This window comes from Somniosus microcephalus, chromosome 12, assembly GCF_052327205.1.
Source record: "Somniosus microcephalus isolate GS21.2 chromosome 12, FLI_Smic_1.0, whole genome shotgun sequence".
NCBI lineage: Eukaryota > Metazoa > Chordata > Chondrichthyes > Squaliformes > Somniosidae > Somniosus > Somniosus microcephalus.
Window position 1 is genome coordinate 55,229,475 of NC_140998.1, and position 16,330 is coordinate 55,245,804.

The following is a 16,330-nucleotide window of genomic DNA, read 5'->3' on the forward strand; positions in this document are numbered from 1 at the left end:
TGAATCTGCCGCTGGTCGAATCGTTCTGTCCTCCCAAGTCTCTTGCAGTTGTCTGTGTGCCAAACCCCCTACTTTTGTGGGAGCAGCTGTAACATTGCAGACACTACATCACTTGTAACAGGATAGTGCCATGGAGATGGACTGCAGATCAATGTTCCCTTTAAGCTGTGCGGCCGCGCAACGCTTTAGACCTCCCGTGCAGTCGGCTTTTCAGTAGGAAAAACCGCGCATACACGGTATTTTGAATGGGTCCCGCACCCAAAAAAAATTAACAGGAACATTGCTGCAGATCAGATAGATTGGAGGAGAATGAAGTGGTAAATTGTATTGAAAGGCAGTGGAGAGGTAGATTGTTGATTTAACAGAACTTTACTCGGGGGGGGGGGGGGTGGGGGGGCAAAATACTTTCACAGTTGTATGTGATTCAATTTCTGAGTGAAGTACCTCCAAAACTGCAGACAAACTCAGCTTTGTTTTATTTCTTCACTATAGACAGTGGTAAAGAAACCAAATTATTCTGAACCTGGTCTAAATGTGTTTTTGAAGTCTTCCTAGTCATAATTCATCACTAAATTAGCTGAATTAACAACCAACATAGACCAGACCCACCGAGGAGCAGGCAGATTCTGGTGTATAAACTGGTAGTGAACCTGACTTAAATCCAGTCACCCAACATGTTCCCTCCACGGTTTCTTGAGATTCCTTTAGATTTGCTTTTATTTTTTTTAAAGTATATCCTTTGTATTTGCATTTCATACACATGCAGCAGGAAATATAAACACAAACCTATTATAAGGTTTAATATAAATCTTAAATAAATCTATAAATATTAAACAAGTATACAGAGCACAGTCTTGGTGTTACCTCTAGCCGTGTTCTTGGTACTTGATAACCATCTGGTTACCAGAGTACCTCCTATTGGTTCTTGCCCACAATGCACCCCAATGGTTAGCTTCTGATCTGCACTGTGTGTGTAAGTAAAAGGTGCTAACGAAGGAAGGGTCACGATATTCTGAGGGGCATGTGAATATGTTGCACCTTGACCATTAAATACTGCATGGCATTTGTAAGAAAAGGGGAAAAGATCCTTAAAAAAGAGGGACCAAAAATAGCATAAAAATAATGCCTGCACTAATGGGTATTTTTTAATAAAAAAAACAGGAGTAACTTTCCGTGATAGAACAACCTCCGACGTGAGTATTGTTGGTCAACGCATGACTTATGGAAATGGAATCCCAGATTCTGAAGAAGAGAAACAAAATGAAGTGCCTCACTCTATCTCTAAATTTCAATCCAAAGAGCAGCAAAAAAATATAACTAGTAATAAATCTACAAGAGGTTAGTATAGTTATTTATGCAAGATATTTTTCATATAGATCTACAAATGCATAATTTTTCATGTACGTTATTGATACATAAATTAAATATCTCGTATCACATAGCTATATATGGTAAAAATGGTGCTTTTATTTTGCTAAATGGCTCAGTAATTGTAATAGTTAATTAACCCTTTTTATACATGATTATTATAACTAATAAATATGACAGTCTTTGCTTTAACAATACCATCCTTATTCACAATATTGCTGTTAAGCATGTGCGTTTTGGATTCTGGGAACATTTTAAACTGTGGATTTCTGATACGGTGTTATGTGGAGCCAATCATACAATATTAATTTGGGATGTCACTGTATTACCTAAGTAATTGTTGCCCATTTTGAAAATTTAAATCTGTTTTTCAAACTGTAGTGAGATTTCTATTGCTAAGACATCCTCTGTGATTTATAGGCTGCATTGCGATCACCAAGCCAAAATTGCACAATTGTATGAAGAATGTATTATGTTCTGAATAGTTGTATTTATACATAGAGTTGCTACAAATCATACAGATGAAATTGTAAAGTAGATGAAGCTAAATGGAATGATGAATAACATGTAACTTATGGATGAATTCAGTTCAGGAGAAGAAAATACAATCATTTCCTTTTGAAAATGGTGTAGAATTCTATATAAATATTGCAGAATGTGCAAAAAGTACAACCTTGGGAGGAATTGCAGCTGATTTCACAAAATTAAAACTGCCTGTGGTAAATAATAGTTCAAAGACGAACATTATTTTGGATTACAGCTCGTTTTATGATCAAACATCTCAATGAGAATATTCACTCACAATTCCAATACTGTTGCTATAAAAGTATTCTATCAATTACTGAATTTGATATTCCTGAAGGTTATCTTTTGCCCTTTAAAATCTGTAAATTAAAATTCTGTCCCTTTTACTTGTTGCGGTGTTAAATTTTGGGTATGCACAGATCTTTTTCTACCCCTATGATGCCTTTCCTGCCCAAAATCTAGTCAAACGATAACATAGCCCCTGGTGGGGGCATTTTCTTTCATTGTGTGTACTTGATACTGTGATCTCAGATGTGTGTCTCTCTTATCTTCTGGAAGGCAGTTCTCTAGTGAGACAAAATCAATTGTAAACCAACAAACTGGCTTATTTTACATAAAATACATGAATGAACAGAACAGTTTTTTAACCGGAGGTTTTACCTATTTCCTATCGCTCATTGTAACTTCAGAAATAGTAAATTATGACAAACTTTACCCTTGACATGGGCCTATCTCCATTTGCTAGTCGGTATCATTGACTGTCTAACTTTAGCTCAACTCCTTTCACACTCTGACTGTTCTAAGCTCAAGTCTGCTGCAAACTGTCGTTAGAGAGGGGAAGCCAAAAGCTTAATAAGCCTCTGCCCCGCCCCCCCGTGCGCTCTGTCAAGGATTGGTTGGGTGAGCTGCCAATCAAAAGTACCATATTAAATAAGTCTTCTCTTTCCCCGCCACACCCGCCCCCCCAACCCCCTAAATCTCAGTATGAGAGCTATGGGATCTGCATTACGTGTTTAGCCAGAGACCCTGGTGTGCTGAATGAATGGAAGCAATTTTCTCATTACAGATGCAAATAATTTTAGAAGATGGTGAACGGACCCCATTATCTGAAACTAATGGCTGTTTGTGGGATTTTGCGGTGTGCAAATTGGCTGCTGAATGTCCCTACATTACAACAGTGACTGCACTTCATTGCTGTGAAGCACTTTGGGACATCCTACAGTTGTGAAAGGTGCTATATAAATGCAAGTTATTTCTTTCATTTTTTTTAACCAACTAATAACTGTTTTAGGACTGACGGGGTCTACCTTCAGTATGCAGCAGAAGAACAACCATGATATAAATTCTGGAAATGGGCTCCCTGAGGACTCTGTAGTTATTGTAGGAAAAGGTAGGTTTATGAGCAGTTTTTCTTCATGTTCCCCTTATGCCATAATGAAAAAAATCTCTGAATTCTGTTCAATGTAAGTGCTGCATTGCATTGACTTGTCGGAGCTATACAAGACTACCCAGATTGTCAATAATTAGGATGCTATAATTCTATGAAAATTCTTCCGTAGTTCATTCTTTGGCTAGTATTGGATTATTTTTGTGTATGTATTTATAAATCGGTGAAATTGGAATGTATTTGGTGTACTGACATGCATTGCAATTTTCAAAATAAGGTAGCTCTTTGCCAATTTTTTTTCTGCTTCCGTTTCATAAGGAGTCTTTGGAAGTCCCCAGTCAGTTCAGTTAACGTACAGCCAAGCCATAATCCCGTCTCTTGATAGTGGGGATGATACATGTGACCTAAAGACAATGGAGCCTCCTTCAGGAATCTATGGAAGGGCTGTACATCAGTGTAGCCAAACTGGCTTTGATGCTCCAGAGAATGAAAGAGAGGTAACTGCTACAATAGCACTTGACAGATGGGAGGTGATCGGGTTTAATATAAAAGGGCTGGAATGCAAGCAAAGTATTACATTGTCGTTATGGTGTCAAGAAGTAACACTTCTGATCTGTTCATGCACAGTAATACACTTCACTATGTTAAAATATAATACTTTTATACCTGCACTCGTCAAGCATTCTCAGTTTAGATTTGATGCAGAGCTAAATTACCTCAACTGCTGCCCTATTAATTTGTCATAACCTCAGTCTCGGAGCAGTCATTCTGTACAAGCTAACTTTGTGGCCTTGCTATTTACAATTCAGTTTGAGTCAAACCATGAACTTTTTATGTTGTAGAATCATGTCTACAAGGAACTTATTGAGACTAAAACGTATTTATTTACAATTGTAATACAACTCCAGTGCTAGTGCTGAGGGAGTGCTGCACTGTCAGAGGTGCCGTCTTTCGGATGAGACGTTAAACTAAGGCCCCGTCTCTGCTCTCAGGTAGACGTAAAAGATCCCAAGGCACTATTTCAAAGAAGAGCAGGGGAGTTATTCCCAGTGCCCTGGCCAATATTTATCCCTCAATCGACATAACAAAAACAAATTATCTGGTCATTATCTCATTGCTGTTTGTGAGAGTTTGCTGTGGGCAAATTGGCTGCCGCGTTTCCCACATTACAACAGTGACTACACTCCGAAAGTACTTAATTGAGATGTCAGTGATCGTGAATGGCGCTTCTTTCTTTTTTTCTCTCTCCTTTCTTTCTTTCTTTCTTTCTTAATATAGTCAGCAGAATGAGAAAACTTTTATTCCATCAGTGTTTAATAGATTCACATCCAGGTTTCGGATCTGTCCCACTAATTCATCCAACCAGTCATGCTGTTTTATTTGCCTATACATGTTAACAATTAATTCGCAATACATGATATATAGGGCCAGATTTTGCTGTCAAAATAACAGTGAGGCTAATGGCACTCAGTTATTTATGCACCAATGATACAGCAACTTCAGGTGAGAGGCAGATGCACGGTTAAATGTGAATATCCAAAAGTTGCTGTCTGAGTTACTTCGCAAAAACGGCATCTCGCTGTCTGCCTCACCATTGAAATACATTGAATGGCTTGAAGTTGCTCTATTTGCACGGTAGATAAGAACTAAACTAGCCACAGAAAGTTAAGTCTTATCATTTCACCCTTTTCAAGTAATTTTTTTAAACTTTTCTATCTTTCTCAATCCAATCTTTCTTTCCCTCTTTTCTCTTTCTGTACCTGATTTGACATTTAATTCACCCACTCCACTCTAATTTACACCTCCTTCTCAATCCTTGCGCTGTTTATTTCACAATCTGATTGGTTAAGGAAATACCCTGTTGTTGCCTTGTTCACTTAGGTCCCAGATGCCCTGTCTCCCTCGCAGCACCGTTATCCGCTCACACTTTCAGCAACTTGCCATGCAAAAAATTTTAAAACCTAAATGTGCAAGAGCAAATCTAACTAACGGTAGGCGCATAAGATGCCCCGCTGCAGCAAATTATGACCCATTACTGTTGGATTATTTACAGTTTTACAGTTACTGGTTTACCTAATTATTTAAATTTGGTATTCAGAATCTGCATCATATTTCTCAGTATTGTAAAATTCATAAGTTTGAAAGCAGAATTATTACATTTGTGAAAGATAAAATAAATATCAAGTCAGCTGTCATGCATTGAGTTTCAGTTGTCTAAATGAATGTAATTTTGGTTAAAAAAAAATAATAATTTTGGATCAAACATGTATATTTATGTAAAGCACAAAAGTTTTAATATTTAAGATATAGATACAATGGTAGACATGCTGTTTAAAAATAAATTCTCATGCAAAAAGTATTCTCATTTATTTGCTTTCCCAAAAGTGTACACTGTTCTTTGACTAAAACTCACTGTTTATAAAATGGTGTAAATGTAATACAGGTAGACTACCTTTTATCCGAACTTCCGAAAACCGAAACCCTCTAAAAACCGAAGGTTTTTTCGTTCAGCGTAAGTCGTGCGCACGATATGACCAGAGTGGCGCACGACCCCGACCCCCGCCAGCGGACCCCCGCCGACCCCGACTCCCGCCGACCCACCCCCGACAAATTTCCCAGTCTTATAAAATACCTTCCGAAATCCGAAATTTTCCGAAAACCGAAACACGGCTGGTCCCGAGGTTTTCGGATAAAGGATAGTCTACCTGTAGTGTACTCCTCTTTGCCCAAATACTCTGAAGATGAGAATTATGGATGATCTTTGTGATTGAAGAGAAGTAATGGGTTTTGTAACTCAAGTGATGCATTATCTTTTGCAAGAAGTAGCAGCTTGACTCTTCTCATTCTCGCCTATAAGTCAGAAGGTTGCAGGTTCAGGCCCAATGACAAGACTTCAGCACATAATCTAAACTGATATTTTTGTACAGTACTGAAGGATTGTTGTGTTGCCTGAGGTACTGTCCTTCAGTTGAAATGTTAAACTGAGACTCCATCTATGTGGTCTAGTGGATGTTAAAACAAAAAAAAACTCAGCATCTTGGTGTCCTGGTCAACATTTGACTCTTAATAAACACCACCAAAAACAGAATAACTAATCAGTCACCTTATTGCGATTTGGGGACTTAGCTTTGCACAAAATAGCTGCTACATTTACCCACCTAGCAATAACTGCAATTCAAAGCAATTGATTGTACGAGAAGACTTTGGGACATTTCTGAGCCATGATGAGGTACTATAAATGTCAGCCGTGGCTCAGTGGGTAGGACTCTCGCCTCTGAGTCAGAAGATTGTGGGTTCAAGTCCCACTCCAGAGACTTGAGCGCACAATCCAGGTGTACACATCAGTGCAGTACCGAGGGAGAGCTGCACTCTGCCCCTTCAGGTGGACGTAAAATATCTCGCACCGCGATTTCGAAGAGGAGCTGGGGTGTTCTCCCCAGTGTCCTGGCTAATATCCCTCAACCAACATTACTAAAAAACAGATTATCTTGTCATTATCACATTGCTGTTTGTGAGACCTTGTGCACAAATTGTCTGCCACATTTCCTACATTACAACAGTGACTACACTTCAAAAGTACTTAATTGGCTGTAAAGCACTTTGGGATGTCCTGAGGTTGTGAAAGGTGCTATATAAATGCAAGTTTGTTTTTTCTATATAAATGCATATTCTTTCTTTAAAAGATCTCCATGTCAAAATCAGCTCGGGATAAAATGAAGCAAAGGAAACGGGAAGGAGTTCAACAGTGTCGTTCAGAGGAACAAGGAGACCATAATCACAACGATCATGTAAAGAAGGAAGAACGATTACACGAAAGACTAAGGAACATAGATCCAGACAAAACTAGAACTGAAAGTAAGATTACTGTATAGATCAGCTTCTGTTTTTTGCAAATTGTGGCCTTTTTTCTCATTTTGCATAGGAAAGTTTTGCATACGAATATGTATTTAATTATTAGTTTGCCAGCACCTCCAGGGAATTCTATGCTCTGCTGGCTAGTTTATTGAGGTTTCAGATTATACAGTGTGACACTAATATTATTAACCAGTGCTGAGTTAAACACCACTCAGGAATAGTATTATTGCAATTAATCTTGTATTTATAACTTAAACATTTTTTTAAAAATTGAAACACTTGCTCTCCCTATCTTCCCTTTTCCTCATCCTCTTCTAACTCATATATTATTTTCTGTGAGTGTGACCATTGTGCATTACCCACCTTGACCTCTCTGCAGCCTGCATTGCCCAGCTCAGTGGGACTGCCCTCGCTTGGTTCCAGTTTTACCTATCCGATCATAGAAACAGTCGGGATCATTTTAAACCCACGCAGGGTGGTTAAAAATTGAAAAATCGGAGAACCGACCCGACTTGCCTCCAGTTCTGGTTTTAACCATGGGTCCGGCATTAAAATATTTTAATGAGGCGTTTTACATTTAGCACCTGCGGGCCAGGTTTCCCAGGGCTCTGGGATCTCGGCAGCTAAAGGAAGGCAAGAAGGGCTGGATCCTTCAGGTAAGTGCCTTTACAGCACTGCTTGTGGGCCAGGAGAAGTAGGAGTGCTTCCCTCCCTGCAATCGGACCCCCACATTCCCCAATCTGTTCACAGTCCCCCTCTCCCCTGGATGTCATCTCCTGGCCCCCAGCCCTCCGAGGTCCTCAGGCTCCCCATCCCTCCCTCCCTCCCTCCTCTTCCTGGCTGCGGCCCAGTGCCACAGGCCTTCCTGCCAGACTGCTCCTCAATCTAGCTGGCAGCGGGCCGGGAAACCGAGTCACAAAAATTAGGCAGGACCTCCGTTAAACTCGTACTCCAGGGTTTTCCAGCCAGTACACCTTCCCCCGTTCCCTCCCCAGCTCCTCTTAAATATCAGGGCCAGCATCTCAAACAATGGCTTCTCTTCCCACCCCTGCAGTGTCCCCACCAGAGTTCCCAAGGATCTATTCTTGGGTCCCCTCATCTACAAGCTGCCCCTTGTTCATAGATATAGGGACAGCTTCCACATGTACACCAGTGCCACCTAGCTCTACCCCTCCACTACCTCTGTACTGTCGGACTGCTTGTCTGACATCCAGTCTTGGACGAATCTTAACTTGCTCCAGATAAACATTGGGAAGACTAAAGACATCATCTTCAGCCCCGTCTCAAACTCCAGACCCTCACCACAGACTCTCTTCCTGGTTACTGTCTTAGATTGAACCCGACTTCTCTCAATTTCACCATTTAGTTCAATGTTGAGCTGAGTTTCAGACACCGTATCTTCTCAGAGGACCAAGTTCCACCTCTAACATTCCCTATATCTGCCCTGACCTCAGACCATCTTGCTGCTGAAACCTTCATACATGACTTTGTCACCTCCTGACCTGATTACTCCAATAATCACCTGGTTAGCATCCCATCTTGCCTTAACTTTCTGCTTAACTAAAACTCTGCTCTTCATTTTCTACCCTTCACCACAGCTGCTAGCCCATCGCTCCCATCCCCATGAAAAAACATTAGCTCCTGGTCCCCTAGTGCCTTCCATACCTCTGTTACTTCCTCCAGCCCGACAACAGCTCCCCCATTTCCAAACTCTCCGCTCCTCTGACTCTGGCCTCTTGTACATCACCCCCTCCCTTTGCCTCGCCATTGATGGATGTGCCTACAGCTGCCTAGGTTACACGCCCTGGAATTTTCTTTCTAAATCCCTCTGCCTTTACCCTCCAATTCCTCCTTTGACCAAGCTTTTGGTCACCCTTCCTAATCTTTCCTTCTTTGGCTCGACATCCATTTTCCTCTGAGCTCAGGGCATTTTTCTACATTAAAGGTGCTATATTATTGCAAGTTGTTGATTCTGGAATTGGATTCCACAACATCCAAAATTGGTGTTGGTAGAAAATTGGTTCTAAAGATGGTTTTTCAGCAACCAAGGCTCAGGACATAGAGAATTAACCTAATTGTGTCTTTAAAGTGACTATCAATCTTTTCATTTTTTCCCCTTCAGCATGACATTGGACACTCCTTTTACACAATGAGGTAATTCTTTGGCCCAACGGCATGAGTGCTGACAAATCGGTCTCATTGGCATCATCCTAGGAGTTAATAATTCATTAAGCCTATTGCAAAATTCTACTGTTTAATTTATTTTAAATTCCTCCTTACCACCAATAGTATGGATGATTATGTTGAGGTGCTATCTAACTAAGTCTATCCAAACATTAACTTGAAAGCATTTAATATTTTGAATAAACTTCATAAGCAGTTTATCTTATTGGATTGTTTCCTTTGTGCAATACACTTTTGTTTATGAGCATTGGTTACCTTCTCAATAATGTATAAATGGTTTGTTAAGAGATCTTCCACATTCTGGGCCACGTCATCTGTGGAAAGGAAAGAAATTGGTGAGGGAATATCTTGTCACAGTGTAAGCTTCACCAGCATGGCTTGTTGACCAGGAAGAGCCACAGTAATGGAGATTCTAGCCACAATTGAAGTTTTGTTTTTTGATGGGTGGGATTTTGATACAGTTCTTATTAATGAAATGCACAATGATTGTGCTCTTCCCTAGTTTTAATTTTAATTTTATTTTTGAAAACCAGAACTGATAGTATTGGAGGAGTTGGATGGTGATTTGTAAGTTTCTAAATTCGAAGAATTTATAACTAAAATTTTAACTTCAGACAGCATTTGTCTTTTTAGGTTTGAGCATCAGTGGTGATGTTTTTCTTAAGTTGAAAACTGATTCTTCACCTGTAGAAATAGCCACTCTTAGTCCTTCGCAACTCAAACGCAGCACTAGTATGAGGAAAAATCGAACTTCTAGCTCACCAAATTCTGGTAAGGAGTAGCTATTAAATCTAAAGTTTGAATTAAGGCCTAAAAGGGAGTATTTGATGGAATGTGAAATCTCCAGCCAAGCCCAGTTTGTGTTATTGAATTGTAGAAGTGGCATCATGCTTTAAGGTGAAGGAACCCAGAACTGTTTCATATTTGTCACTCGTAAGCCATCAGAAAAGGTCCCGCAAGTTCCGAGTTTCCGCATGCGCTGCGCATGTGCGAAAACCCAGAACGTGCGATCTGTCAAGGTTCACCATGACAGATCATCCACACTGACCTAAAAATCACTCGCTGGTGCAGAGTTGGGCTATTTGCCCAACTACTGCCCAGCAAATGCCCACAAAACCCTTACACCTGGTAAAAGCCGGTGTAGGGCCTGCTTTCACCAGTATAAGGATTGATATAAATCTTAAATTAAAAATTTTTTAATAAAAAATCATACACAAACATTTAAAATTAGTTTATGTAAATTTTGGCCTGGATTAAAATGTTCAATAGTTTTTCAAAAAATTTAAATTGTACAAGTATATGCTTTATTGAAGGGACTTCTAATTAAATTTGAAAATGGGAACATTTATTTTTATTAAAGTTGTATAAATTATTTAATTATTTGGGGATTCTTTGTGTGCTTTTGGGGAATCCGTTCGTAAATGGAATCCCAATTAGCATATTAGGAATCCTCCTTTCTGATTGGCGGACCTGGCCTAAGTGACCCCAGGGAACTTTCTGAACCGCTTGCGTCCCTGGGATCCATAGGCCTTTACGCGGGCGTACGTATGCAGGTCCAGGACCCGAAGCCCAGGAGCCTGAAGGTAAGTGCGGATTTTTTTTTATCAGGATAGAGGCGTTACGCCTTGACTACAAATTCTGGGCCAATGTCTAGCTGGTGGTTTTGCATTCCATCAAATGTCACCATCTAGTTTTATTTCAGTCATTCTCTGTTTCTTGTTTCTTCTCTACATTAATTTCTCCATTTCCCGTCTTTACCTGTTTTTATTTTCTGTTTTACAGTTCCTATAGTCTACTAACAACCACCGTCCCCTTCATTTATCCTGTAGTGATGAGATTCAGTACAGGACACATTGACCATTAATAAAAATGTAAAATGCTGGAAATGTACAACAGGTCATTCAGCATCTATAAAGAGTAAACACAGGTTATTGATATTTCAGGTGTGCAACCCTTGGCGTCAGATGCCTTTTTTTTTAAATTGGAGATTTTAGAGCAGATCTAAAAAAGGGAATAAGGGACAAAGAGAAAGTATTAGCGGCTAACATAAAAGGGAACCCAAAAGTCTTTTATAAACATATGAGTAGTAAAAAGGTAGTCAAAAGAAGGGTGGGCCCGATTAGGGACCAAGAAGGAGATGATCTTGTGGATGTAGAGGGCATGGCTGAGGTACTAAATGAGTATTTTGCATCAGTTTTCACCTAGATGCCAATGTAGCAGTAAAGGAGGAAGCAGCAACGATATTGGATAGGATAAAAAATAGATAGAGGAGGTACTTAAAAGGCTGGCAGTCCTCCAAGTAGAAAAGTCACTTGGTCTGGATGAGATGCATCCTAGGTTACTGAGAAAGTAAGGGTGGAAATATGTGGAGCCTCTGGCCACAATTTTCCAGTCCTCCTTAGATATGGGGTTGGTGCCAGAGGATTGCAAATGTTACACCACTGTTCAAAAAAGGGGAAGAAGGATAAACCTGGCAACTACAGGCCATGCAGCCCAACGTTGGTGGTGGGGATACTTTTAGAAAATAATCTGGGACAAAATTAATTGGCATTTAGAAAAGTATGGGCTAATAAATTAAATTCAGCATGGATTTGTTAAAGACAAGTTGTGTTGGACTAAGTTCTTTGATGAAGTAATGGAGAGGGTTGATTAAGGTAGTGCGGTTGATGTGTATATGGACTTTCAAAAGGCGTTTGATAAAGTACCACATAATAGACTTGTTAACAAAATGAAAGCCCATGGCATAAAGGAACAGTAGAAGCATGGATACAAAATTGGCTAAGGGACAGAAAGCAAAGAGTAGTGGTGAATGGTTGGTTGTATTTCCGACTAAAGGGAACAAGTGGTGTTCTCCAGGGGTCAGTATTAGGCCCACTGCTCTTTTTGATATATATATTAATGACCTAGACTTGGGTATACAGGGCATAATTTTAAAGTTTGTAGATATAATGAAACTCCGAAATGTAGTAAACAATGAGGAGGATATTAACAGACTTCAGGAGGACATAGACAGACTGGTGAAATGGGCAGATACATGGTAGGTTAAATTTAACACAGAAGTGTGAAGTGATACATTTTCATAAGAATGAGGAGAGGCAATATAAACTAAATGGTACAATTTTAAAGGGGTTGCAGGAACAGAGACCCGAGGGTGTATGTACACAAATCTTTGAAGGTGGCAGGACAAGTTGAGAAGGCTATTAAAAAAGCGTATGGAATAATGGGCTTTAATTAATGAAGGAATAGAATACAAAAGCAAGGAAGTTATGTTAAACCTTTATAAAAGACTGGTGAGGCCTCAGCTGGAGTATTGTGTTCAATTCCGAGCACCACACTTTAGGAAGCCTTGGAGTTGGTGCAGATGAGGGACTTGTGTGGAGAGACTGGAGAAGCTGGGGTTGTTATAGAGTCATAGAGTTATACAGCACGGATAGAGGCCCTTCGGCCCATCGTGTCCGCGCCGGCCATCAAGCCCTGTCTAACCTAATCCCATATTCCAGCATTTGGTCCGTAGCCTTGTATGCTATGGCATTTCAAGTGCTCATCCAAATGCTTCTTAAATGTTGTGAGGGTTCCTGCCTCCACAACCCTTTCAGGCAGTGAGTTCCAGACTCCAACCACCCTCTGGGTGAAAAAGTTCTTTCTCAAATCCCCTCTAAACCTCCCACCCTTTACCTTGAATCTATGCCCCCTAACCTTCTACTAAGGGAAAAAGCTCCTCAGCATCCATCCTATCTATGCCCCTCATAATTTTGTACACCTCAATCATGTCCCCCCTCAGCCTCCTCTGCTCCAAGGAAAACAAACCCAATCTGCCCAGTCTCTCTTCATAGCTGAAGCGCTCCAGCCCTGGTAACATCCTGGTGAACCTCCTCTGCACCCTCTCCAACGCGATCACATCCTTCCTGTAGTGTGGCGACCAGAACTGCACACAGTATTCCAGCTGTGGCCTAACCAGTGTTTTATACAGCTCCATCATAACCTCCTTGCTCTTATATTCAATGCCTCGGCTAATGAAGGCAAGTATCCCATATGCCTTTTTTACCACCTTATCCACCTGTTCCGCCGCCTTCAGGGATCTGTGTACTTGCACACCCAGATCCCTCTGACCCTCCGTCTTGCCTAGGGTCTTACCATTCATTGTGTATTCCCTTGCCTTGTTAGTCCCCCCAAAGTGCATCACCTCGCACTTTTCCGGGTTAAATTCCATTTGCCACTGTTCCGCCCATCTGACCAACCCATCTATATCGTCCTGCAGACTGAGGCTACCCTCCTCGCTATTTACCACCCTACCAATTTTTGTATCATCCGCGAACTTACTGATCATGCCTTTTACATTCATATCCAAGTCATTAATGTAGACCACAAACAGCAAGGGACCCAGCACCGATCCCTGTGGTACCCCACTGGCCACAGGCTTCCAGTCACAAAAACAACCTTCCACCATCACCCTCTGTCTTCTGCCACTAAGCCAGTTTTGTATCCAATGTGCCAAGGCACCCTGGATTCCATGGGCTCTTACCTTCTTGACCAGTCTCCTGTGCGGGACTTTATCGAAGGCCTTACTGAAATCCATGTATACCACATCCACTGCGTTACCCTCATCCACACACCTAGTCACCCCCTCAAAAAATTCAATCAAATTAGTCAGATATGATCTTCCCTTGACAAAGCCATGTTGACTATCCCTGATTAATCCTTGCCTCTCCAAGTGGAGACAAATTTTGTCCCTCAGAATTTTTTCCAATAATTTTCCTACCACTGATGTTAGGCTCACTGGCCTGTAGTTCCCCGGTTTTTCCCTACTTCCCTTCTTGAATAATGGTACTACATTAGCGGTTCTCCAGTCCTCTGGCACATCCCCTGTGGCCAGAGAGGTCCTGAATATATGTGTTAGAGCCCCCGCAATCTCTTCCTTTGCCTCACACAGCAGCCTGGGATACATTTCATCCGGGCCTGGGGATTTATCCATTTTTAGGCCAGCTAAAACCGCCAATACCTCCTCCCTCTCGATGTTAATATGTTCGAGCATATCACAGTCCCCCCGCCCTATTTCTATGTCTACATCGTCCTTCTCCATAGTGAAAACAGATGCAAAAAATTCATTTAGAACCCCTCCTACATCTTCCGGCTCCACACACAGATTGCCACTTTTGTCCCTAATGGGCCGTATTTTTTCCCTAGTTATCCTCTTACCCTTAATATACTTATAAAACATCTTAGGATTTTCCTTTATTTTGCTCGCCAGTGTTATTTCATGGCCCCTCCTTGATCTCCTAATTTCTTTTTTAAGTATCCCCCTGCACTTTTTGTACTGCTCTAGGGCTTCCTCCGTCTTTAGCCTTTTGTATCTGCCAAAAGCCCTCCTTTTTTTCCTAATCCATTCTCGTATATCCCCTGACATCCAAGGTTCCCTGTGGTTTTTGGAACCACCCTTGACCTTTACGGGAACATGTTGCCATTGTATGATCTCAATCTCCCTTCTGAAAGCCTCCCATTGCTCCGATGCGGATTTTCCTACAAGTAGCTGATCCCAGTCCATTTTGGCCAGATCCTGCCTTATCCTATTAAAATCGGCCTTCCCCCAATTTAGAACCTTTATTTCCGGCCCATCCCTGTCCTTTTCCATGACCACCTTAAATCTCACCATATTATGGTCACTGTCACCAAAGTGCTCACCTACTAGCACTTTTTCCACTTGGCCAGCCACATTCCCTAGAATTAGGTCCAGTACCGCCCCCTCTCTTGTAGGACTTTCTACATGCTGGCTCAAAAAGCTCTCCTGGATGCACTTTAAGAATTCTACACCCTCTGAGCCTTTCACACTCTGACTATCCCAGTTAATATTGGGGAAGTTGAAATCCCCCATTATTATTACCCTATTATTTGCACATTTCTCTGAAATTTGCCTACATATCTGTTCCTCTATCTCCCCTTGACTGTTTGGAGGCCTATAGTACACTCCCAGCAAAGTGCTTGCCCCCTTTTTGTTTTTAAGCTCCACCCATATGGCCTCATTAGAGGAACCTGCTAATATATCATCCCTCCTTACTGCAGTAATTGACTCCTTAATTAATATTGCAACACCCCCTCCTCTTATACCTTCCCCTCTGTCTCGCCTGAAGATTCTGTACCCCAGAATATTGAGCTGCCAGTCTTGCCCCTCCCTCAACCATGTCTCCGTGATAGCAACAATATCATACTCCCATGTGTTTATCAGAGAGCAGAGAAGGTTAACTGGAGATTTGATAGAGGTGTTCAAAATCATTAACGGTTTTGATAGAGTAAATAAGGAGAAACTGTTTCCAATGGCAGAAGGGTCAGTAACAAGAGGACACAGATTTAAGGTGACCTTAAAAGAACCAGAGGCGACATAAGGAAACAGTGTTTTACACAGCAAGTTGTGGTGATCAGAAATGCACTGCCTGAAAGGGTGGTGGAAGCAGATTAAATAGTAACATTGAAAAGTGGATTGGATAAATGCTTGAAGGGAAAGAAATTACAGGGCTATGGGGAAAAAGCAGGGGAGTGGGATTAATTGGATAGCTTGAACAAAGAGCCAGCACGAACATATATACGAATTAGGAGTAGGCCCCTCGAGCCTGCTCCGCCATTCAATAAGATCATGGCTGATCTGATTACTCCACATTCCCGCTTACCCCCGATAACCTTTCACCCCCTTGCTTATCAAGAATCTATCTACCTCTGCCTTAAAAATATTCAAAGACTCTGCTTCTACCACCCTCTGAGGAAGAGAGTTCCAAAGTCATACAATCCTCTGTGGGGGGGGAATTTCTCCTCCATCTCTGTCTTAAATGGGTGACCCCTTATTTTTAAACAGTAACCCCTAGTTCTAGATTCTCCCACAAGAGGAAACATCTACCCTGTCAAGACCCCTCAGGATCTTACATGTTTCAATCAAGTCCCCTCTTACTCTTCTAAACTCCAGCGGATACAAGCCTAGCCTGTCCAACCTTTCCTCATAAGACAACCCGCCCAAGGCACAGGCAT

General features: G+C 41.3%; 1 protein-coding gene across 1 annotated transcript in view; it reads left to right on the forward strand.

Moving 5' to 3' along the window:
• The window catches only part of togaram1 (TOG array regulator of axonemal microtubules 1), a 135,831-nt gene that overhangs the window by 79,128 nt on the left and 40,373 nt on the right, over positions 1–16,330 (forward strand). The window contains 5 exon segments of the mRNA XM_086002900.1: positions 1,162–1,338; positions 3,185–3,283; positions 3,599–3,777; positions 6,964–7,135; positions 9,953–10,090. Coding sequence (XP_085859026.1) covers positions 1,162–1,338; positions 3,185–3,283; positions 3,599–3,777; positions 6,964–7,135; positions 9,953–10,090 — 765 coding nt within the window.